Source organism: Centropristis striata, chromosome 20 (assembly GCF_030273125.1).
Source record: "Centropristis striata isolate RG_2023a ecotype Rhode Island chromosome 20, C.striata_1.0, whole genome shotgun sequence".
Taxonomy (NCBI): domain Eukaryota; kingdom Metazoa; phylum Chordata; class Actinopteri; order Perciformes; family Serranidae; genus Centropristis; species Centropristis striata.
In genome coordinates, this window is record NC_081536.1 from 10,142,241 (window position 1) to 10,167,874 (window position 25,634).

A 25,634-nucleotide genomic window follows, 5' to 3' on the forward strand; every position below is an offset into this window, starting at 1 on the left:
AGTGGAGCTTTTAGCTAAAAACAGATGCCAGCATGCTAACATTCCCACAATGAAAGAAGCATGGGTAATAATTACCATGTTCACCTCTTAGTTTAGTGTATTAGCATGCTAACATTAGCTTGCGCTCCGCTGTGTTAACACATCAGTTGCTTTGGTAAAACAATCAATCACAGAACCGTAAAGTCTGGACAGTCTGAAAAATATAGTATTATCGGCTTGAAAAAGTTTAAAGTATTTAGCTAAAAGTTGTGGTTTGGCGTCCTCTAATGGATATATTTTTACACATGATGTTTTTAACTAAATATTTCTGTCAGAAAGTCCTTTTGGCTAACTTCTCCAAATGTCAAATCTCTGTCAGTAACTTTTCTTCTGAAAAATAAAACTATTTTTCTTATTTTGCATTTGTGCACAGCATGGTGTCCCAATCTCTTTCTCCAGATTATTCATTATATCCCCAACCAATGAGAATGCCATAAATTTGACCAGTATTTGTTCATAAAAGTATAGGACGAATTGAAATTAAGACCTGATGGTGGGGCTGGATGTAAAGGTATCTAATGGTCATGGCAGTCCATTCAAGAATCTTCTCTTAAAACATTGTCTTAACATTATCAACCTCCTGGTGGCGCTAAAGGGAAGGTCAATTACCTTAGTCTGGACTAAAGCAATCTTGGAACCCATTATCATTATCATTATCATGAGGGTAAGGGTTTTTCGGGGTTTCCATTTATCGAGCAGATATCTGGATAAAAGATATCTGGGACCGATCAAAGGTGTATTATGAGTACATTCTGATTTGTTATCTGATTTATAATTAGTTATTTGGCAAGACTGTCAGTTATTTTGCATGTAGAAGTTTCAACCTTTTTTGATAGAAACAATAACACATTAGAGGTTATGATAAAAAATACACCTCTACAGTATCTATAGCTAAATGGGTATAGCGGGAAGAGTCATGTGGACTTTGGAGCAACAAAGATTCATTAGATGCCACTGCCATAACTACAAGCACACTTGTGGTTTCTTACCACTAAAATACTATTATTCTATAGTAAGTGAATAGCACAGTAAATGACTAATGAGGGCAGTAACATCCAAAGAAAATGCTACTTCCCTCCAGATATTTAAATGCATACTGTACATTATGGTGCAATTGTCATCCGTCATTCCATTTGGGAGATTATACAATGATATTTTACAATGCCAGACATTCTGGCCAAATTTGTTTCATTGGCATTACTCAGCTCTTGGCATGATCAATTAAATGGGCTATTTGAAGTAAATCTTAACGAAAAAGGCCATTTCTACAGAACCTATTTATTTTCATCATTCCCAGAACTATTGTATTTTACAGAGGACGTGAGATTTGCATGTTACATGTGTCACTCTCTCCAGTTCTCGGTACTTTAAACATTCCAGGTGCCAGATTTCCTTTTTGGATTGTGCTCCTTAGTCACACTGAACCCATTTTTTTGTTAAAAACACATAAACCTCCATGGTGAAGTCACAGCTTGGAGAAGGGAGCTGGAAACTACAGTTGTTTATCAACCTAACTGACATCCATCACCTTCATTTCATGACTCTTCCAGATCTCTGGATTAAAGCATTAAAAAAGGAGGTGACATTTATGTGTGGATGTCTGCTGTCTACTAGGTAAGCATTCAATGGTGGCGTGGTCTAATTGACCCAGAAGGTTTAAAAAATATATTAAAAAATGATGGAAACCTGGACTGTGTCAGTACTGTGTTTGGAGTGAGATATTAGAGGAGCAGTGTGTTCTTGTCTCTCCCTTTATGGCACAGTTTGTTGTAAACAAGTCTGACATAGATTTTGTGCTACCATTTATTCTTCCCTTCTCATTTATAAATATTGCATGACAAAAAAAAAACCTTGCTCTGCTTAAAGCTCATACCAGCAGCATACTTTTTCGTTCCATAGCAGCATTACAACTTTGATGATTAATGATTTAAAAGATATTCAAACTGATTAAAACCCATCTTGAGAAACTCCATCTGACAGCTGCACTACCACGTTTAATGAGTGCAAGTCTGTGGAGCATTTAAACTTTTTCCACCCCTGACAGCTTTAATCTGATGTTCTCTGGTCACTGCAGAATGCTTTTATCATCAGCGAGCATCGTCATATTTTTGTACGTCTGACTAACTGTTCACTACTGTTTCTAATTTCTGTCAGGTTAGTGAATCCATGTTGTTGAAAGGCAATCTCCCCATTTGGTAAAAACTGTCTGTTCTTCACCCCCTTTTTTTCCTCTGGATGGAATGCACATTTCCAGTTGACGCAAACCATCCCTGAGACGTAGCCTATTGGTACACAAAGGCCTACCCACATCTAGCCCTATGATCCCTCTGCAGGGCTCCAAGAATGAGACGTTGTATCAGCTTTTCTTTCCCTGACACCGCAGAGGGAAGCCTTGGCAAAAAGCTGACGATCTCCAGGCGCAAGACACTGCTTGCCAGCACAGTGGAAGCATCCAAAGTATCTATTGTACTAAGGGTCATTTTCATGTTCTTTTTTAGTCTCACATTGCAGACATAACTGGGATTCTCACTTTTGAGTTATTGGGCTTTCTGCAAGTTTTGAATTAGTTTTAGTCAATATATTCAAAAGTTTTACAATATGCTTGTGTCAAGTTATTGCTTTAAAAAATAACTTAAAGAAGGCGGGGGTCAAAGCATTGTTTTGTACCTAACAAATATCTTTGTGTTAAATGTGTTACAATTTGACTGTCATTAATTTTATTTTCAAATGCTTCTTAGTTACTGACTAACTTTGTCCCTCCAGTGTAAAACAGCCCACTTTACTCCATCTCTCTTCCCCAGTGAATGTGACTTAGCCCCAGACAGAGTGGGAAGGTGGGTTTGATAGAGAGGGGATGGTGGGCATCACGGTGTGAGAGAGGAGGGGAGGGGTCACGAACCCCCATACCAGCCTCTGTCTGTGTGCGAGCTCGGATAAGAAAATTACGCCATCGGAAGACAAAATTATGTAACTCTGTCTCCTAACAACCGGTCGCAAACGGTTCATACCCAGAAGAGTTTGATTGACAGGCTCTGTGCGAGCCTCTATATAAGAGCAGGGAGGAGGGTGCCTCAGTCACTGTTGTGCCGCAAGTCCTGCAGACTGTGGATGTAGTGAACCAAAGTGGACTTACGCTTTTTACGCACGAGGTTTAAAGGAGATACTACTTCTCATTCATTTAATCATCGGCTTTTTTCCCTCCCGATTTCATCCTTTTTTTATTTTCTTATTGTCGGATATCTGACCGAATTTCAAAATAAAGGCTGCATTCGTCAGGTAAGTGGACGGAACTATTTATCGTTGCAATTTTCTGTCAAGAGATAATACAACGAGAGGCATTTAACAGCGCAGCTCGTAAAGTAATTCATTACCTGTTGACTGAAAACAGTTATTGAGCGAATTAAACTCAACAGGCTTGAGATGCTGTGTGCTGCTGTGAATTGTATCTGAAAAGCATCTACTGAAGTATTAGTATCTCGCTTTATCTTTTCCCTAATTGTTCACTGAGAGGCTCAAGTGCAACATTTGAGATGGACCCAGGTTGTCGAAAATTACGAGGCATTTAAAAACAAAACAAAAAGAAAAAAATCTGTTCTTTGTTTTTTTTAAAGGAGATATGATACTCAGGAGAAGTCTCTTGCTGCTCCTATCATTTACTTTCCTCCACGCATTAACTCAAGGTAAGTGGGAAATCTTTAAGTGACTATTATGTTGAATAATAATTATAAGAGTTATTTAAATGATTATTGAAATTAAGATACATTTTTAACCTGAGGTGATATCATCCATTACAGTTAAATTGATAAAACCTAAATATTTTGCCATTTGCTGCCTTTGTCTTAAAAAAAACTATTCTACTTTTTTTTTAAAAAGGGCTTATGACCTCTAATTCTTTCCCCTAAAGTAACGGTCCATTTGCATTTCCTTTGGTCTGATTTGTAGATGGTGAGCAGGAGGATGAGACAGCGTTCGACTTGTTTGAAATCTCCCAAATCACTCGCAGGACTCTGGGGGCCAAACAGTTCCGGGGCCAAAACTCAGATGCCCCTGCTTACCGCTTCATCCGTTTCGACCACCTGCCCCCAGTGAGCCCCCCCATACTTAAACAAATACTACGTCAGATCCAAAACAATGAGGGCTTTGTGTTTGTGGCCAGCATACGCCAGGACCGCGCCTCACGGGGCACCCTGGTTGGTTTGGAGGGCCCTGATGGCCGGCGGCAATTTGAGATTGTGTCCAACGGACGGGCCAACACTCTGGACCTGGTATACTGGTTTGATGGCTCCCAGAACGTGGTTTCATTCGAGGAGGTGGACCTGTCTGACTCACAGTGGAAGAATATCACACTTCATGTTCATGGGGAAAATGCAAACCTGTTTGTGGGCTGCAACCTGATAGACAGCTTCATCCTGGACGAGCCTTTCTATGAGCACCTGCCGGCCGAGGGAAGCCGCATGTATGTGGCGAAGGGATCCGTCCGGGAGAACCACTTCAGGGTAAGACAGAGACTACGCCTTATGGGTAGCTAAACAAGGATTTCCCAGGATCTGGAAACTTAAGTCTTTCTACTTCAGTCCTTTTGTGGCCCTTCACTATTCTGTCACCTCTCATACGTTACAAGAAACTGTGGTCTCAACTGAGCTTATAATAAAAGCACATTTTACAGTTTCCAGAAGTGGAGACAAGCATACTCCCTCTTCAAAGTGTGGCAGAGTGGCTCGGTGTTGACCCAGTCTTTTTGTGTGGAAAGGACTCCAAATTTAGACTCTAAATTGCCCCTTGTGTGCAAAATTGAGTGAAACAAGGTTCAAGAGTGATTTCTTTGTTAGAATGTTTCCCAATGCAAGCTTGAATAGGAGTAAGTGGATATATGTCACTTCTGAAGTATGCCAAAGTGGCCAAAATATGTAATAAGATACACATATTTTCTTTCCAAACAGGGGCTTCTGCAGAATGTGCGTTTCATCTTCGACACCACAGTAGAAGACGTCCTGCTGAGCAAAGACTGCGAGGTCCCTAAACAAGGTAAGAGTGGACTTCTTTTGTGGTTATCTTCAAGGTGTTTGAACCAGCATTAACCTCAAAGGCTCCATACTGGAGCAGTGGGAACCATTTCTATTTGTGTGATTTTTATATGCCAAATGATGAGTCAAAATAATTATATTTGCAAGCTGGATACCTTGCAGATGTGATTGGGAAACTCTTTCACATGCAATCCTCCACATCACGGTATCTGTGTTTTGTTAAGCATCAACCACAGCAACTTTCCAGACCAAACAGTTTAGCATTCTCAGTCGACTCCCTCTGAATGAATTCAGCTTTTTTTGGTCTTTTCTTTAAGTGGGTCAAGAAACTCACAGATTCGATATGTGGCCAGATCCCCCACCATTACTTCATGTTTACGGAAACAGCAGTGTCGATGCAGTGGCTTGAGGTCGAGCAGTGTGCGTGGTGAACAAAAGGAGATACAGATGCTTACATTTATTTCCATTGGCAGTGGACTCTGGATAATGCCCTGGGAAAGAAAAGACAAAAGAGAAAGTGAATGCTATACTGCAGAGCGGGGGAGCTTCCACTTCCAGCTGCACACACAAACACACACACACACACACACACACACACACACACACTATGAAGTCATGAATTGGCCGATTGGGTTGCTTTTCTCAGCTGAAGCTTTGCTCGCATGAGGAATAGTCCTCAGCGGGGCTCACACGAAGAGTGACTAAAAAGATACAGATCAGATCTGAGTAAATATGTACATAATCATCGTTTACAACGCTGAAAGGTCACCAGATCTGGAAACAGACCGGCAAAGTAAATCCATATGCGGTGTGCATGTTTGTGCGTGACAGGGAGGTTGTTGCATTTCTGTTGCCACAAGCAGTGTTGAATTCCAGCTCAATGAGTTTATTTGTTTAACAAGTGTCACCAAAGCCTGGAAGTTTTCTGCACACTGGCTGGTACCAGTCAAGGTTCTGCCCTGGTAGCACTTCTAACGCCAAAAGTCACTCATAAACCCACATAACCCACGCTCATAAAACCTGTCATGTTGGACATTAATGAGGAGCATTAAAGCTACCCAAGCTTTTTGCTATTTTTTAATCCTTTCTTCTATCTGCTTTGAGAAAATAAGAGAACGTCTATCAGGGAGAGAAGAATGTATAAATGCTTTCACAGACAAGCTTGCACGCGTTCACATGCACACGGCGTGAAGCCCTCCTGAGATTTGAATGAATCCAGCAGGCTGAAAGGGAAAGAAAACATAGCACTGGCTACAGTGGGACATCATTGGGCAATTTGGATGACTACTTGATTTAGTGTCCCCCAGTCTGCTATTAATCTTCACCAATTTACATAGCAAGAGCCAAACCAGTTGCAGATATGTGCTTTGCTTTGGCTGAATGACAGGCATTCCATGAGGCTTTGATATGTGTGTTGTGTGTTTGTTTTTCAGCATCAGACATTCATAAAGCTCATCATAATATCACTGATGTTCAGTAGTTGCAGATACAAGCTGCGGAAAATTGAGGGCATGCAGATGACAGACATAATTTCATATTGTTTAGCCTAATCCAAACACACAAAAATATATGGTAATGGTAATGGTGGTTTTGAAAGATAATTAGAAATCCCACTTTTTGGAATAAAACACTCCCCTTTCAAAATCTTTCAGGTGATATTTTGACATCTATCAGCAATACAACATATTATACATATATGTATTTTAACATCATGAATGCAAAATCTGCTTTGCAATTTGGCCTTGCCTCACAGTGCTGAAAAAGGGTGTGTGGTTCTACTGCAGTCCCTTTTCATTAATGTGTAACACTGTGGCTTGTAGACATCCAGTTAAATAGGTTTGTGCATTTTGGTATCAGAGTCAGATGCAAGTAATCGCAGATTCGACATCCTAGAAAAGTCATGTCCATCAGAATGGATGGGAGATCTTGACAGGTTAATGCACCCCACATTAGATGCCCTGTCCTGCTCTGTGATTCGTATTTTTGTCTGTCCATGTTGTACAGAGATCACAGCTGGCAGACACGTTACTCTGAGCTGAACTTCCTGTTTCAGATTTGCAGATTGTGCTGAGAAGACTCAACATTTAGCCGTTCAAACAACCCTGTGGTTTAAGATTGCTTTCCCTTTCACATTATGCACTTAAGGAGAAGAGTTTTTTGTGTTAGTAATGGCTGATAAAAGCTGTGACTCAAGGGATTATCGCACACTTTACTGTGCTGACATCCAGATGAGGGTATCTCTAGTGCCTGTGCTACCGATCAGCAGCAAGGACAAGACCGTGAGCTTCACAGGCTCCTTGTAAATCCGTCTGTGTGGTCACTCCGGTCTGTTAAGTTCATATTGGAAGTGTCCACTTCTCTTCTAAAGGTCGTGGAGATTTATGACAACGGTGTGGTTTATCATCACTCCAGGAACACCCAGTTCTCTGCCATCCCCTCCCGTCCTCCCACAGCCAACCCTGCTGTCATCTCTGGTGGAAAGATTTACCGTCACCATTTCAAACACATACATTTTTCAAATCAAACACACGCTGACTGAACATCTGTTTTAGGGAACACAATAAACATTGTAATCACCGCATTGTTGTGATCTCTTCGCCGGCTACAGGAAAACAGGAAATCACTCTTTTCCCTGATCAGAGTCCTTGTGTTTCAATCATCATATCTCTCAAATATGTTTTCCATCACCATTGTCGCTCATTCATTCCCTCATCCACCCTGACGTCTCTTTTTTGCCCCTCCAGATGATGCTAATATTGTGAGTGAGAGCGCGGAAATCGTGGATGTGAGTCCCTCCATCACTACAAATATTATTGGTCAGAAGACAGATGATGTGGGCGCAGAAATGTGTGAGCGGTCCTGTGAGGAACTTAGCACCATGTTCCAGGAGCTAAAAGGCCTACGAGTTGTTGTCAGCAATCTTATTGATGGCCTGCAAAAAGTGGTAAGTAGTAGAATTTACATTGTGTAAATCATCGAGTTTGTTTTTTGCTGTGCTTTACGGGCCAGTTTCAATGATGAATGTGAAAATTCTGTTTTTGTGAGAGGGAGGAAAACATTTCAGAGAAAATTGACATTTAAGGAAAACAAATGATCCAATCGTCAGCGCTGCGGCCAGGAGGTAAGAGGTTTGAATGAGGTTACTAGGTAACCTACATTGGTTTGAAAGCAAACACCAAGTAGCCGCAGGGCTGTTTATAGAGTCGCCTGTGATGGCTGAACCGGTATGACTCCTGCTATCTGTGGCAGCGTGAGTCAGACAGATTTTATGACATGTTACATGTGGATATAGGAAGTGTTCCCCTGGCAGCGCTGGGGTCCAGTCTAATGTCTGGCTGTGTTTAAACAGCCCATGTGTTTCCTCTGGGAGCCTCCCAGCAATAAGAGAGTCTGGGCATGAACCTTGGGAGAAAAAAAAACGTCTGGGATGAGAAGGGTCCCTGAGGCTCTTCCAGATCGAGTGGTGTCTTAGATTCTATTGCTGAGCACTGCTGCCTCCCTTTTCCATCAGGAGGATGCACACACACACACATACACACAAACCTTTGGCAGTGGTTTATCGACTGACAGCTCCCAAGTGTTCAGGAGTCCAGCCAGAGATCCCCTGGTCTCCAATTGGGTTGGAGGTTACAATGTGCATAACTAAGCAGCACTTTTCAATGGGCTCTTTTCCTAGAACCATTAGAGATACAAAGACTTGTAGTTAGTAGGGTAATGAGAAGCACATTTTAAAATTCAAATTTTCTCATTAATACAATGGTGACACTTTTTTGAGTTTTTTTCTTTTCACTTTTCTGATCCATTTAAAAAAAAAAAAAGATTATTCTCTTGAGGCGATCTGAAAGACAAATATTTTATAATGATATGATGACATCCACTTCAGAGCTTCACTGAGCTGGAGAGGGGCGGATAGGTTCGATGATAGGATGCTACATTTGACCCTTAACCATTACAATATGTGAAGTGATGTTTGTGCTCAAACCTGACCACTTTCAACCTAAGTAACCTCACTTTTATATGAATCATTTTTAAGTAAAAGCCAGCACTTCTACTGGAGCAGGATGTGCTATTCCTCTTGCCACACCTGTTACAAAGTAACTCCACATGTTCTCCTAACAAAATCAGCTTCTCAGCAGGTGTATACCTTCATAATGCTCCATGGAATGCGACGTACCTTTATCATGTCCTAATCGTTTCTGACTGATCTCTTTTCTGACTCCAAATCTGTCTGTTGTTGTATGTTCAGACAGAGGAGAACACCGTCATGAAGGAGGCCCTTGGGAGGATGAAGAACTCTAAGGAGAAAAACATGTGCTGGCAGGATGGCCGCCTGTTCGACGATAAGGAAGACTGGGTTGTAGACAGCTGCACCAAATGTACCTGCCAGGTAGTGCCAAGACATATGGAAATATGTACAGATTTAATGTGGATATCAGTGACCCTGATACATGTTTTATATTTATTGATGGCAGGAGTCCAAGATTGTGTGTCACCAAATTACATGCCCCCCAGTGGCATGTGCCAGCCCGTCATTTATCGATGGCGAGTGCTGCCCCGTGTGTTTGCGTAAGTATTCAGAGCTGCCTATTAGCCAATGCACCCAGCATATAAACACAATTATAAACACATGCAGTTTTATGCATGCATGCTATTTTAAATTATGCCATAAAAACAATATTCCACGCGTATTAAATTTTAATACCGCAGCAGCCAGTTTCACTTTTTGAGCGACCCACACATTTATTGGTCAAAATATGAGACACTCAGGGTGGCTACTGTGGGTTTTTTCAGATGAGGTCATGTGATAAACAAGCTGACGTAAAGGATACAGTGCAGTCATGATCCTTCGCCCTTACTTTTATTATTCTATTTTAACATACAGGAGAGAGGGATTGTCTCTTGTGCAAAAAAAAAAGTATTGAAATGTTTTGCTTTTACTTCAAGCTCAAGACAGTGATGATGGCTGGTCCCCCTGGTCAGAGTGGACGGAGTGCACAGTGACCTGCGGGACAGGAACTCAACAGAGGGGTCGGTCATGTGATGCAACCAGCAACCCTTGCACCGGACCTTCCATCCAGACCCGCAAGTGCAGCCTGGGCAAATGTGACAGCCGTGGTGAGGATGTTTTTTAAAATCTGCTGTCATTCAGTTTTCATTTTAATAAATGGCATCCAGTAGTTATTGGTGTGGTATTATCTTGACCACTGCGTAATAATCTTTAACAATAAACAGTATGGCATATGGGAGGGAGGACTATGATGGAACTGTGGAAAAATTGAGTTTCATATGCGATGAGATCCCCCAAAGTGCAGAAGACCGAGTTCACGCCTCCATAAATCTGTTGAAAATGGATCCATCTGAGTGAGTCCCAGTGAAGAGCTGGATCGCATGGTCGGGTTGCTGGGTGTGCCCGGTGAAAGTTAATTCCAAATAAATCACTTGCTGAGAGGGTGTTCCACAGTGCAATGACTCACCACTGCCTGCCATGCAAAAGAACTATATTAATGAATCTGATCATTAGATGTTCTATTTATGAAGTAGATCCTGAAACTGATGGATTGTGTGTTTGATAAATTGTGGGATTAGCATGTGTTATTACTTGCAGCTAACATTACTCTACATCTGTGTGAGTGACTGAATCAATCTAACCACTGGAGGATAGTTTACCCACAATGACAAAAATACTGGCACGAGCATCTTAGAACATCTTTGAAAGTGAGCCATCGTCGCCAGCATCAAATAATGTTTACTCGTAGAAAATGTGGTGACCGTTTTTTTTGCTTTTGCAAATTATACATGTCTGTAACTATTTGACTGAGTGGAAATCTAGAGGATAATATGGGACATGTGTTTTGGCGATCTCTGCCTGATATGTTTGATGTTTGATACCCCAGTTCGCCAGGATGGAGGGTGGAGCTTGTGGTCGCCATGGTCGTCCTGCTCAGTGACCTGTGGAGAAGGACAGATCACCAGGATACGACACTGCAACGCTCCCGTGCCACAACTGGGAGGTAAAGACTGTGAGGGAAGCGGAAGAGAGACTCAACGCTGCACTGCCAATCCCTGTCCCAGTGAGTACTTCATTACAGCAGCATCCGTGTCGAAAAATCTGACTTTCTTGTGCCTCATGGCTCCCCTGAGGCAACATTCCCCATGTGTTTTTGACTGGCCTTCTGTCCGTCGTTCAGGAAATGTTGATTCAGATCAGCTCAGAATGTTTTCTCTTGTAGTATTAGGTTCCAGGCTTCTGTCTCTGGCTGCTTTTCAGATTTAAAAGTTTACTTTATTTAGAAAACAACAGTTTGACTATTTGTGGAATGAAATGATTTGTGGCAGAAATTAACCTCTGTACATCTGTCTCCATATCTTTTTAGTTCATGGTGGTTGGGGTCCTTGGTCTCCATGGGCAACCTGTTCAGCAACATGCGGAGGGGGACTGAAGAGTCGGGCTCGTGTGTGCAACAGTCCTCAACCTCAGCATGGTGGCAATAAGTGTGTAGGGGAGGCCAATGACAGTGACAGCTGTAACAAAGAAGAATGTCCTATTGGTAAGCAACAAGCGATCAAGGCTCGACAATGGCATAGCCTTCAGTGCAAAAATCTTATTAAATAATGGCCTAAGAGAATTGTGACATCCCTACCTTAAGCTCAAAGCAGCGCTAGCATCTCTACATGTCGATAGTCCCTTCACCATGTTACTTAAGGATAATTTCATTTCATTTTCATAATTTCATTATGGCATATTTTTGACAGAATGCAGCTTTTCTCACTTCTCAGCATGAAGTTGAGATAAAAAACACCACAAATCAAAGTTGAGAAATATAACCATAAAAATATGTACAGTAATGTTGAAATCAATGTTCCTTGTTTGTACCAATTCTTGTCATCTAAATGCCTTGCAGATGGCTGTCTGTCAAACCCATGCTTTGGGGGAGTGGATTGCAACAGCTCTCCAGATGGATCCTGGGAGTGTGGCCCATGCCCTGTTGGTTTCCGTGGAAATGGTACCCACTGTGAAGACATCAATGAGGTAAAAGTTCCTGTTATTCACATGTGCATGAACCAGAGGTGTATTTAAGACTTCATTCATGTAATCATTTGTCTGCATTTTACTGATACTCTTCATTCCCTCCTCCAGTGTGACATGGTGTCTGATGTTTGCTTCAAAGTGAGTGGAACGCAGCGCTGTGTCAACACTGATCCAGGTTTCCACTGTCTGCCCTGTCCGAAGCGCTACAAGGGCACCCAGCCTTTTGGTATGGGTGTGGAGGCTGCCAAGAAGAACAAACAGGTGAGTTGAAGTTACTCTCATTCAGAGCCAATAACACATTGTATGCCATTCAAACAGTCATGAGAACAAAATGCAGTAAAGGAAAGGATAAAATGTGGTCATTTAGCTCCAAGTTAAGATTCTGTGGTATCTTAGCTCCAAATATATGACTTATGGAAGCAGCAGCTCTGGGGATACAAAAGCCTTATGTAGAGAGAGCTCACCTTGACCCAGTATCAGCAAGCAGAAGGAGAGGGAGGAGAGTTGGGCAACTCTTAACAACAAACATATGTTTCACATCTCTCTTACTTTCATTGTAAAGATCAGAGGCAAGCTGAAACTGTGTTTTTACTGTTGAATGGATCAGTGGATCAGTTTAAGCTTTTTCATAACCTTGGCTCTGCCCACTACATCTTTAAAACAGCTCAGTATTTACACTCAAGTCATAACTACTAACATATAACTGTATCACAGGTTGCACAACATGTAATATGTGAAACATTAATTACTTGCTCGGAAAACAATTTTTTCTGCCCCCTTGTGATTACTGAATTCACAGACTCCCTGGAAAACTACAAAACTTCCCCTGCTACTCTCACCGGCTCATGTATAACATCCCACATGGACTACATTGTCACTCTTTGGCCTCTGCAGCTGCTTTTCTTTGATATGATGCCCCAATTTTCACTAATTGATTTGGGAAAAAGGGAATTGTATCATCGCTGGCATTAAGGGGGCTCCATTTCACAGTTTTGATCAAAGGCCTGTCCTTGCTGTCACTCTGTGCTCTATGAGCTCATGGAGTGGCATCCAAACTGCACTTATGTTCATCCTCCCTTAATGAGTGTCAGCTGTGAATACCTTGTGCTTCAACGAAGGGGCAACAGTGGGTTGTAGTCGGATGTATGATGCATTAAGTGGGATTTTACAAAAATCAACTGTGCACAGTAGTGCCCCACACTTTGGCTTTGTCCAAAATCTCCCCCTTAAACCTTCACCTTGATTTGGAGTTTGGGGTGGCCTTCCAAAAAGAAAGCTACAAGGAGTAATGGTACAATGAGTGCCTCGACTGTATATAGGAAGTGGATGTAGCCACAGTAACATTGGTTTGTGGACCACTGTTTTGAAGCCTTAAGTTTGGCATTTTGGCGATCACCAACTTGTTTTTTTGGAGTTACCATATTTGAAGAGAGTGGAGCTAAGCTATCAGCTAGCCCTAGCTTGATTAACCATGTGCACAAATTAACAGCCAACTTCTTTTTAGTACAACTGAATGCTGAGAATGTTTTAGGTGACCAAAATGCTAAATATTTTTGAACTGATAACAAGTTCCAAAATTAAAACACGGACAACACCCAAACCAGACAACACTGTGGTAGTACCTTATCAATCCTAGGGTAGCCCCACCATAAAGCACACAAAATGCACATCATGCTGCATTGGAGAAGACTTAAAACCAACAATTGAGACCATAAACTCATTAGGAACATATTTATTGAGGTAGCAAATCAAGTTAGAAAGGTGGCATTTTCTCATAGACTAATACACAATCAGACTTTTTCTTATACTAACAATACGTATGGCCTGTCTTGTCTTTTAGGTGTGTGAGCCAGAGAACCCATGCAAGGACAAGACCCACAACTGTCACAAATACGCCGAATGCATCTATCTCAGCCACTTCAGTGACCCTATGTACAAGTGTGAGTGCAGGACTGGTTACGCTGGAGATGGCTTCATTTGTGGAGAAGACTCGGACTTGGATGGCTGGCCCAATCAGAACCTTGTGTGTGGTGCCAACGCCACATATCACTGCAAGAAGGTATTTTAGTGAACTCCATTACTGTATTTGATGTAGCCTTCCCTGCAAAATTAAAAACTACTGGATCTGTAAATATCACTGCTGTTTCAGGATAACTGCCCGAGCCTTCCCAACTCTGGACAAGAAGACTTTGACAAAGACGGTCAAGGAGATGCTTGTGACAAGGATGACGACAATGATGGAATTCTAGATGAGAGGGTACGGGATTTTTTTACACATTTTATTCTATGATCAGATTCATGATACTTCAAGACTTCCCTAACATTTATTTCCTTTCCACTACAGGACAACTGTCCCCTCCTTTACAATCCTCGCCAGTTTGACTTTGACAAGGATGAAGTTGGCGACCGCTGCGACAACTGTCCCTATGAACACAACCCCGCTCAAATAGACACCGACCAGAACGGAGAAGGGGATGCATGCGCAATTGATATTGATGGAGATGGTAAAATAGCCAAACCTAAACAGATAAAATACTGTAATTAATCCATTTGGGGGCACTAATTATTCTCTTTGTACCTTAAATTCATCACCTGTCCTTTTTCCTCAGAAATTCTGAATGAGAGTGACAACTGCCCCTATGTGTACAACACTGACCAGAAGGACACTGACATGGATGGAGTTGGTGACCAGTGTGACAACTGTCCATTGTTGCACAACCCTGACCAGGTACCATATCACGCTGCATATAATGACACAATCCAGGACAACAGTAGGTACACAGAGGGTTAATAATGTCTGTATTTATCCAACAGACTGATGTAGACAATGATCTGGTCGGAGATCAGTGTGACAATAACCAGGACATTGATGAAGACGGCCATCAGAACAACCTCGATAACTGTCCTTATGTAGCCAACGCCAACCAGGCTGACCAGGACAAGGATGGCAAAGGAGACGCATGTGACTATGATGATGATGATGATGGTATACCTGACGACAAGGACAACTGCAGACTGACACCCAATGCAGACCAGCTGGACTCTGATGGTGAGGATGCAACATTTAAAGTGTTGCAACATCGGGTGCATGCCATGTACTTTTGATTAATGTGTGAATCCTCTCATGATATTTGCCCAGTCATATACCTATATATACTTCTTAATGTAGTCATGCAAAAATGTTCCAGGTAGCTAACTTAAGAAATTTTCAGAATTAAGTTACTAGGTTACTGTAGTATAATTTTGTTATCATAAGTCCAGCAAACGGAAACAAAACTAATGACATTATCATGTCTACACATTTTAAGCTTTTCGTGTCTCATTAAACACCCCATTTAATGGCTTTTAAAACATTGTGAAACAGTCACACAGCTGCTGTTCTTGTCATTTTAGGGATAATGGCCCAGTATTTTCTGTCTTTAGTCTCAGTCTCACTCCCATGGACTCCATGCACTCAGACTCTGGACTCATTACTTTAACTTTAACTTCAATATGCCTTCCCCCAGATGTTTCCACATTCAGCAATTAGCTCCACTGCAGCAGGTGTGAAATATGGTGACTGTGGAAAGAGTCAATGGCCTGGTTGGCACAGCTGATGTCATTCTGAATGACTTCAGTGAGCTGACCTAGGAGGGCACACGCTGTTTTTTTATTTCCTTTAGGCTTTGCTCATGATTAATCCACAGTGCCCAATTTAGGCAGGGTTACCTGGAGTTTGTACAGCTGTCTGTAACTGGAAACAGACCGTGAAGGAGAAGGGCCCTGGAAACTGACGCTTTCACAGCTTGTCAGATAGTGTTTATGTGATAGGATCATTTTAGCTCCTTGTGCAGCAACAAAGATGATGACAGAAGGCAGCTAGCTACTTCCACGCAGTGGTCTTCGTTAGTCACTGGCGTCCTTTCCTCTGTGAGCTCCTGGCTTGCAGTCTGGCTCTAATAGACTTCAGGCTTCGGATGGTTACAAGTATCAGTAGAAGTTGTCACAGCATGAAAAGATGGCTGATTTGCCTTAGTAGACTTGGCAAAGGTATGAAAGCCAGTTTCCTGGGAGGATTTGCTATTTTCCCCATTCATCTTTAATATTAACTTGGAGGAGCTCCTCAGTACTCACTGCAGTAGGATTTTTTATTATGATACTCACATTAGCTGCCATAGAGATTTTTCCATTCTATGGGAAAATAGGAAAAAAATGAGTTTGAAGCATGCATATCTAAATTAAATTAAGCTGGGCTCAGACAACAGGAGTTTTGGGCCGATTTATCCCTGATTCACCCCTCTCGACAATTGGATGATAAATCTGATCTGGGACCTCGGTCATTACTGACGTCAGGCCCAGATTTTCTGGTCATGTGAGGGGTTTACAGATTCATTTATAAACCTTAGCAGATTCATTCCGACCACCCGAATCATTTTTAATATCTGCTGCTCTGGCACAGTAATTAGGATTTAAAAACTACTTTCGTCTTTGGTCAAACCAATTTTTTTAATGTCTTTTTTGACAGGCGATGGAAGAGGGGATGCCTGCAAAGATGACTTTGACAATGATAGTATCCCAGATATTTATGATGTGTGTCCGGAGAACAGTGGCATCAGTGTCACAGACTTCAGGAAATTCCAGATGGTCCACTTGGATCCTAAGGGAACCACTCAAATTGATCCCAACTGGGTGGTCAGACATCAGGGCAAAGAGTTGGTTCAGACTGCCAACTCTGACCCAGGCATTGCAGTAGGTAAGCAGCACACCTATATTTACTCTCAAACAACTAATTTGCTGCTCTTTAAAAGATTTAAACCTCCATTTGACTGCACAGCGCTAAGATTTAACATCACATTTTTTTCACATCATCACAGGTTTTGATACGTTTAACGCTGTGGACTTCAGTGGAACGATGTACGTGAACACAGACAGAGATGACGACTATGCAGGCTTTGTGTTCGGCTACCAGTCGAGTGGGCGCTTTTATGTAGTTATGTGGAAGCAGATCACACAGACTTACTGGGAGGATAAGCCCTCAAAGGCCTTCGGCATCTCTGGCGTTTCACTCAAAGTCGTCAACTCGACCACTGGTACAGGAGAAAACCTCAGGAATGCTTTGTGGCACACGGGCAACACTCCAGGACAGGTGGGCTTTCAGTTGAAACGCTGTTTGATCTGTTTTAAAGGCTGATGCAGTATTAAATGTTTTTAACCATTTCACATAGGTGCGTACTCTGTGGCATGACCCCAAAAACATTGGTTGGAAGGATTACACAGCTTACAGGTGGCATCTCATCCACAGACCAAAGACTGGTTTTATAAGGTAAGAAATAAAGACCAGAACAGCAACACACATTGTTTTTCTGTCTCAGTGAAAGAAAACTTTGATATTGCTGTCCTCCAAAGAGCTACAGTATATATACATATGTATATATATATATATATATATATATATATATAAGTTTTGTTCTAGAAATAATGATGTGTACATTTATGTGATTGGACACTTGTCTGCTAAATCTCATACGTCCATTTTAAAGTATTAGGATACCTTATAAAAGTTTCACATATTCTTGCAGTGTTTGCATATATATATATATATATATATATATATTAGTCATATTACTTACTCAATATTTCTCTCTATTGCAGTTTTTCTGTAGTTCATATAGAGACGGATTATACTGTGCAGTAAGCATCATAATCTTAACACATTAAGAAGTTCATGTCTGTTCTGTTTTTTGCAGGGTTGTGGTCTATGAAGGTAAACAGATCATGGCTGACTCAGGACCAGTTTATGACAAGACATTTGCCGGAGGAAGGTTAGGTTTGTTTGTCTTCTCGCAAGAGCTGGTGTTCTTCTCCGACCTCAAGTATGAGTGCAGAGGTTAGTACAAACACTTTTAAGTTTCAACCACTTCTGTTTTGTTCTAGAAATAATGATGGGTACGTTTATGTGTTTGGACGGATGATGTAACATTTTATGTGACAGCTAAGACACTTGTCTGCTAAATCTCATATGTCCATTTTAAAGTATTAGGATACCTTATAAAAGTGTCATATATCCTTGCAGTGTGTGCATACAAATACTCATCTTGGGCACTAATTGTTTAGGCAACCATACATATAGAGGTTTCAGGGTTTTTGGATTGATGTGTGTGTACGTGTATCCACATGTTCATGTGGAATGTGGGCACATATACAGTCATGGAAAAAATGATTAGACCTTTGATAATAACCACAATCATTATCAAGAAAACCATGGAAAATGGCTAGATATCAGCTCTTAGATTAAACTCTTTTCGCTATTTTTGTTGTTATCATTATATTTTTCAAAACAAATGTACCTTTAGTTGTACCAGACATTAAATAAACAAGAAAGCAAGGAGAAAACAAGGGTGGTCTAATAATTTTTTCCATCACTGTATGATCCACGTGTCAGTAAGTATAAAGTACAAAGACCACAGAGTGGGGGTGAAAACCCTCTCCGTCCTCTCCAAGTCTTTAAACCTTCAACATCTTTTTCAAACCCAGATAAGCCGGAGTTGCCAACAGCGTTCATCAGGTAATAATGAAAGGGGTTATGTGTTGTGTGTTGGCTGAAGCAAAAAAAGAGTCACGCTATGTTCCTGCTTGTCAGCTTGCCCGTGTACAATGCCCCAGATGCATTGTCAAAGACCTTGTGTGTTGGTCCAAGGTCTTCACATCTTCTTCTAAGTGCTAAACAGTGGAAAAAGAGCCTGCAGCCTTTTCACAATCATAGCCACAGTAATTGAAGACACGCTTTTTTTTTGACACACAGTGCAAATTTTGTTGCTGCACTCTGGCACTTAAGACTCTCACTTAAGAATCTCAGCGAGTGTCCTAGTTTTGATTATAAATGTGGCGGTAATGGAAGCTATTTTCTCAATCTTTCCACAGATAACTGAATGGAGTCTGATCGAGAAAAAAAAACGTTTTTTTTGAAGAAATGAACCTCTGAAAGTAAACATCACGTCATCACTAAATCCAAATCTACGTAAATGAGACTTTCCATACTTCTCCATGCTTCGCCTTGATCCATCCACTGGGGAGGAAACCATGGCGGATTTCAGATTTCCTGTTGACTTATGTACATTTCCCAAGCTGGGAAAGAAAAACTGACGATCTTAAAAAAAAAGCAGATTATCTAATTATAACAAATGTACCAATTTCTACATTTTAAAGGTTTTTATTGTACAACCACTTACATGCTGTATATGCTTTCCTGCAGTTTCTTGTAACTTGTAAGTGATCCGGTTGTTTTCTATCCTTAATACGTTTTAATGTGTTTGGGATCATTCATGGCTAATCAAACAGTGTCTGACAAACATAAACTGTAACCAAAGCATAATCATTTAGCTGTCCATTACTATATTGCTCATTCTTTTCATCCTGAATGTGTGTTTTTTTTTAATATGGAGAACGATAAGCCATTTTAGTAAATGCCAAAGATGTTTATACTAAGTCTGTATTATAATTCCTTTTTGTAAATTATTTATGCTGTGCTTGTTTTGTTTGTTTGCAATTTTTGCTAGAGTTTGTAAATAATTATTTATTTGTTTACACTGACAAAACGCATAATTGAATATCACAAACGTCAAGATAACACAATATAGTATTGCAAGATTTTTTTTTAAATTCAGTGTTGTCATGCATTTCCTTTACTTGTTAGTTTTTCAAATCTTTCACATAAACTGTAGCGGAAAAAGCGCTTGAGAGGATAAACATCAGCTGCTTTTAAGTAATGGCAGACATAAACGCAGCATGTGTTTATGTATGTGATAGTAGCTGCCAGAGGAAGTTAAATCTGGTAGTATGTGTATGTTACAAAAAAGCTACTGTTTATTTTCTTAGCTGTCCAGACAAGGCCTCATTGTCCTCAAAGTGATATTTCACTTTGGTACACCTGGAACATTTTTCAGTGCTCATACTCTACAGGAGCTCATAAATGGTCCATTGCCAAAATCGGCTGCAAACACTTTTTTATCTGTAACAAAAAAATAACATTTCAACATCCATTTTAAAGGTATTAAAAATAGAATTACAGTTTTAAGTGCCTGATTTCTTGTAGCTCTAATGTTTTGTACCAAGCACCAAGTGACATATCAAATCAACAGCTGAGCTCAGATACAGTGAAAATATTTTATACAGATTACTTTTTCATTCATATGTTATTCACAAGTATCACTTATGGATGTTGTGAAACTTTACAGTGTTGGTTGAAGTGGAATCCAGATGAAGGTCTCTAAAAACAAAGTGTGACTGTGTGGCTGTATAGTGAGGATCCAGGACGTGTCAGTGTATACAACCTTCTTGTGGTTAGTCTGTATTGCAGCCGTGTTCTTCCATTTTTGGTTTCCATCCTGTTCATTTTGTTGAGAGTTTGCAATGCACAAAATGTAAATGTTTTTTTTGTATACTTTGTGTTGTTAGATATACATTTTCTACAAAAAATAGTGTAATATTGTTCTGTTTCATAAATAAATCTCTTGTACACCATTTTGTGGACATAAAGATTGACAGTTATGTCATTATAATTACTGTCACACTATTGAAATAATGCTGTTTCACCAACCGCACACAAACAGTATGAACTATTAGCTTAATACATTTTAAAGGATAAGGCTAGTGTTCATTTGAACAAGACTGGTGTTACAGTCTCTCGATAATTTCTATCATCCCTTGTTTGTATCTGGCTCTCAGCCCTAAACTTACATCTTTTACCTAAGATGTAAAGTTATTAATCTCTGTGAACAGTTGGACACTAGTTTTTTTATCAAATGTCACTCAAACAGGAGAAAATTGTACATTTGTAGGGGACTAATTTAAGTGATGGATTACTGAAACACAAGGTGTGCTAGTTAGTATTTATGGTAGCAGGAAGGTATTTGTTGGATTGACGTAATATAAACTCGACTGCCCACATTCAGGAGAAAAAGTCCTCCAAACCATACAAACACATAGTCTGTTTAATCCCTATAATATCACCCAAAGGACCGTCAACTAAATTAGCGCTCACTACCTGTAGCAGGAGATCTCCTGTCCTAATACCGAAACATAACGCTGTTAACTAATGTACATGGTTAGGCTTGGGAAAACATAGCTTGGCACAAAAAATAACCACTGCCAGACATAAGTAGTTACAGTAGTTATGTAGATTAGGCAAAAACAAGTTAAGTAGCTTCGCATCGGAAGCATATACCTAACTTAAAATAACACTGCTGACTTTTGGTTTAGGGACACGAACACTAGTCCGATATTTGTTTAACCCACCCACCCTAATTGGACTTTGTTGTTCTTTATAATCCATATCCTCACTTCCACTTTCCGACTTGTTCACACTGCCAAACTTACACTTCAAGTTCTAAATTTGATACTTAATTTTAGTCGTTATTTACATTTTACACAGCGTCCCAACTTTTTGGGAATCCGGATTGTACAAACAACATATGGAAAGAAAGCTGGGGATTTATTTATAATACTTGTTAGTGGAATCATTTCATTGTTGGTTTTGGTCCTTTTTAGAACATGTTGACAATAAAAGAAATAATGAAGAATATCACCAGATATCCTTGATTGGAAGTCCACCAAGTCCAGTTGCTGTAATAGCCTTCATAGTAATATAAAAAGTGAAGCTTTCATTACTCAGCAGAGGTCTTTATGATAATGTACCACTGAGTTTGCAGAATCTTATGGTTATGAAAGATAAATTCGTCTGTGGTTTTGCACCAGACCATCTGTCTCACAGTGCGGAAACCAGGCAGTGAAGGGGTTAAGTAAATGATGGTGAGGCCAGGAAAAAAATGCGCTATTAGGGAAAATGGGGAAGTCAAAAAACTTGCTCTCATAGCTCTGTGGCAGAGATATTTGGGTTGAGGCTCTTGGAACAGTCCACGTGGCACACACCAAAGACTGGCTATATGGGTCTGGCACTGGTGGCTGGTCTCAAGCCCAGAGCACGTTCCAGGGTGGTTCATACTGCTTTGCCAGAGGATGTCAATGTGTGACACACTAAACCAGCATTTTCTGCTGAGGCAAGTATTTAGAAACCGGCAAGCATCTTAAAAGGATGAATAACCTTAAGCAAACTAGCTGCAATTAGTGGAAAAGTCCCCTTAAACTAGTGTTTTTTAAGAAAAAGTGTCACAAAGTGTCTCTGAACGAGTTGTAAATCAGATACTTTGGTGTTGGTATGTATTTATCTTGGAGGTACAGATGTGGAGCTCAGCACCAGATTGTCAGTTTTAACAGCACAGAGAGACACACAGAGGGAAGCCTCTTATTCAAACACGGGGAAAAAACTGCCTTGTGTGTGATGTTCTCCTTCAGTAAGTGATGTGAAATACCAGCTCATCCAATGCTACTGTAACTATAGACAATATTACTCTCTCCAACTCCACTGATTGTTTCTCTTTATGTATATTTTTCATATTAGATAAAATGTAAATAAAATGTAAATTAAAAGACATGATAATGAAAAATAATATTTCATTGAGGCTGGACAGACACAAATGAGATATTTTATCAAACCTGCACTTAAACATTTCTGAATTAAAATTTAGCTTATAGAAAATATGAAAGCTCACTGACAAAAGTCACTGCTAATACAGCCAAAAATATCTGTTTAAAAGTTCCTTTAACGTGGTTCAAAAACTTAAACTGAACTTGAAAAATGATGTCTTGTCATCTTCATTCACAATACTTCACCAAATTTTTTTTTATTGCTAATGTGGCTTTCAAATGCATATAGTCCTTTATGTTTACTTCTATTATTCATTAAGTCTGGTATTATTTCCTTTGGAATGTCTCTCACTGACATTGTTATAAATTCCATATTGATTTAGTATTGCTCTTCTGTAAAGTAGACAAACCCAATTTTATGGCTTTTAAATGATTAAAAGTGAAGCAGTTTTTCTGACTTTACAGCTCCACAAAGACTTCATACAATTGTTTTCACAGGTTGAATTACTGTTTCTGTGAAATCTGCGGAGTGCCCCTTTTTAAAATCAGCAAATCAAATCACAACCTCTCCTTAAACTCCAGCCACAGTCCCTGTGCATCAACAGAAACATATTTTTTCATTAAAGAGCAATAGTAGCTCTGACTCCCGGGAAAGCATGCCTTTTTTTTGCTTCCTGGAAGTAAAATCAGCGTTCAGTGTTCCCACTGGCTCCTTTAATGAGTGAACCTATGTTGCTGCCGAACAAAGCGACGGAGCTGCCAAGGGCAAGTGTGCTAGCAAAGAAGTGGGTCTGTCATTTGGAATAAAGTAAGTCATTTATTTTAGGGCATGAGTTCCTCTAGTCATTGGAAAAATATCCATGGTCCTTCTCTCTGCCAACCTCAGGGGCGCACACTCATTGCTCCCAGAAAACAGAGGTGCCAGAAGTGTTGGGCTGCAAGTTGAAGTCCTGCAGAACTGGGGCTCCAAGCTGTCTGCATGAACCCAGCTCTTTGATATTACTCATGGCTTTGAGATGCTTCACTTCAGATGCTTTAAATGATTGACATCAGAGAGTGGTGCAAGAGCTAAAAAGTAGAGGGAATTTTTCAGTAGAAAAGAGGGAAAAAATAAAGTTTTCCCATGCAGCAGTAATTATACGTTTGGACCTTTGCTCAAATCCAGGCTGAAAAGCTCAAAAACCAACTGGAACTGCAGTTTCACAGATAGCAGTATGATCCACAAAAATGTCCAGGGTGTCAGAGAGAGGCTTGTTTCCACTTAGGTCTTGATGGCACCGGTGTGAAACTGGGAACAGATGCATTGGGTCTCATTAAATCAGGTTGTGAAGTCTTGGCCTGGCAGTAACCTTGCACAAAACAAAGCCAGACAGTGCTGATAGCTGCAGGCCTTCTAAAGTCTGATTTATCTCACTTACACAAATAAACTCGGATCAAATACAGCCCTCATATCTTTTGGAACGCAGAGGCAATCAAACATATCAGCTTCTCCGCGTTCTTTTGAGATAAATTACCCATCTTTTAATTTTATTTAATCAAGAATGCAAATATCCATGAAAAGTTGAATATTTGGGAACCTGTGCATTGTTGTTGGAGCCAAATCAACACAACAAGAAGTCAAGTATGACAAGAAAAGGTTTTATCCTGGACTGGATTATATTTTAAATCTCAAAATAACATGATATATGCTCCAACCATCAGAAAATCTGAAAGGTCAATCCAAGTCAATCCATACATTGAGCAAGACTCAGCTTCCATCTAAAGAGATCGACTGTCCGGATCACATAAAGGTCAAACTGAACCATTCTGAAATGAGAACATCTGACATCACCAGTATGTTTCACATACAAAGATCACTATGTACAGCTAAACATTACGTCTGAATGAGAGTTGAAACGCGGAGAGTTTGTGACAGATTCATAAATTCCAGCTGGAAACCACACATGTGCTCTGCCATGCTCAGTGATGGGTGCTGCAGTATGTGCTGTCTGCAGGAGGCATGTAGAGGAGTGTCAAAGCCTTTGGCACACATAAACACTTTTACACAGTCCAGACATCACGTTACATTATTCTCCACCTACACCTGAAATAACAGTGAAGCCAAATCTGCATGTTGCTGAACTGTCACAAGGCTGACTGAAACTGTAAACTAACAAAGGTAAGAAGAATCAATCACTGGTGATGTAACTGTTACTGGTGTATAAGCAATTAATGAATGCTTGATAGATAACATGGCTGTAATCACGATTCATCACATATGATTACAAAGCATAGTCCGTAAAAGCAAGTTTTTTTTAAATCAGAGACTGCACAAAAAATAATAAACAAAATAATATTACATAAATTAATATTAACATATTACATAAACAGTTCTCCCTAGCATTATGTAAACAAACTGGGTTGAAACCCTCAAAGAAAAGTGAATGAATATTTAAATGGGATAATGTTATTATTATTATTATTATTATTATTATTATTATTATCTATTTTCATTTTTTTTATCCATCTATTTATGTATTTATTTACTTATTTCTATGTATTGAACTTTGTATTGTATTCTATTGTTTGAGTTTATTTATATAATTTTAACAAATTTTTCTTCTGGTGTTTCCTATCTGTAAATTGATGAGATTTAATATAAATATATATAATTTATATAAATCAAGAAAACAAAAAAATAATCAAATATAAACAATACATTAAAAAAACCTGTTTAAACAAAAGAAAAAACTAGACAAAATCAAGTCAGAAAATGTAAATAACAAACACACATTAAAAATGAATGAATAATAAAACATATATCTGCTTACAACTACAAGCTGTTTTCAGTATGTAGACATATGCACACTGTGTTGGTGTCAGTGCAGCAGAGGCACTGTGGGCCGGCCTGACGGATCAACACGACAGGAGACGAAGGCTCTTTATAAGCATGACTACAACGCTACAAGCTCCCCTCCCTTTTTTCACCAGTGGAAACAAGTGATCACACCATATCCTTTTACATCTCTGATGGGTTTTTCAGCCATGTTGCGCTCTGCAGTAATGGAACATCCACTCATGAAAATACACATGGCAAGCTG

General features: G+C 40.0%; 1 protein-coding gene across 1 annotated transcript; it reads left to right on the plus strand.

The window, feature by feature from the left end:
• The first annotated feature begins 2,965 nt into the window (after window positions 1-2,965).
• On the plus strand, window positions 2,966-19,502 carry thbs2a (thrombospondin 2a). The gene is made up of 23 exons (XM_059359668.1): window positions 2,966-3,315; window positions 3,651-3,719; window positions 3,982-4,535; window positions 4,980-5,064; window positions 7,808-8,007; window positions 9,310-9,450; window positions 9,536-9,629; window positions 10,008-10,178; window positions 10,958-11,134; window positions 11,438-11,611; window positions 11,966-12,093; window positions 12,202-12,354; window positions 13,934-14,152; window positions 14,243-14,350; window positions 14,438-14,597; window positions 14,703-14,821; window positions 14,908-15,142; window positions 16,598-16,825; window positions 16,947-17,218; window positions 17,298-17,395; window positions 17,820-17,959; window positions 18,607-18,637; window positions 18,994-19,502. The coding sequence occupies exons 2-23, from the start codon at window positions 3,656-3,658 to the stop codon at window positions 18,995-18,997; spliced, it is 3,555 nt and encodes a 1,184-aa protein (XP_059215651.1). The 5' UTR covers window positions 2,966-3,315; window positions 3,651-3,655; the 3' UTR covers window positions 18,998-19,502.
• Window positions 19,503-25,634: the final 6,132 nt, after the last annotated feature.

Excerpts from the sequence above, each read along its gene's own strand:
- thbs2a (XM_059359668.1), top strand. The coding sequence starts at position 3,656 with ATGATACTCAGGAGAAGTCTCTTGCTGCTCCTATCATTTACTTTCCTC. Across the intron at positions 11,612-11,965 it reads CAAAGAAGAATGTCCTATTG|ATGGCTGTCTGTCAAACCCA; the intron begins GTAAGCAACAAG and ends AATGCCTTGCAG. Across the intron at positions 17,219-17,297 it reads CGGGCAACACTCCAGGACAG|GTGCGTACTCTGTGGCATGA; the intron begins GTGGGCTTTCAG and ends CATTTCACATAG.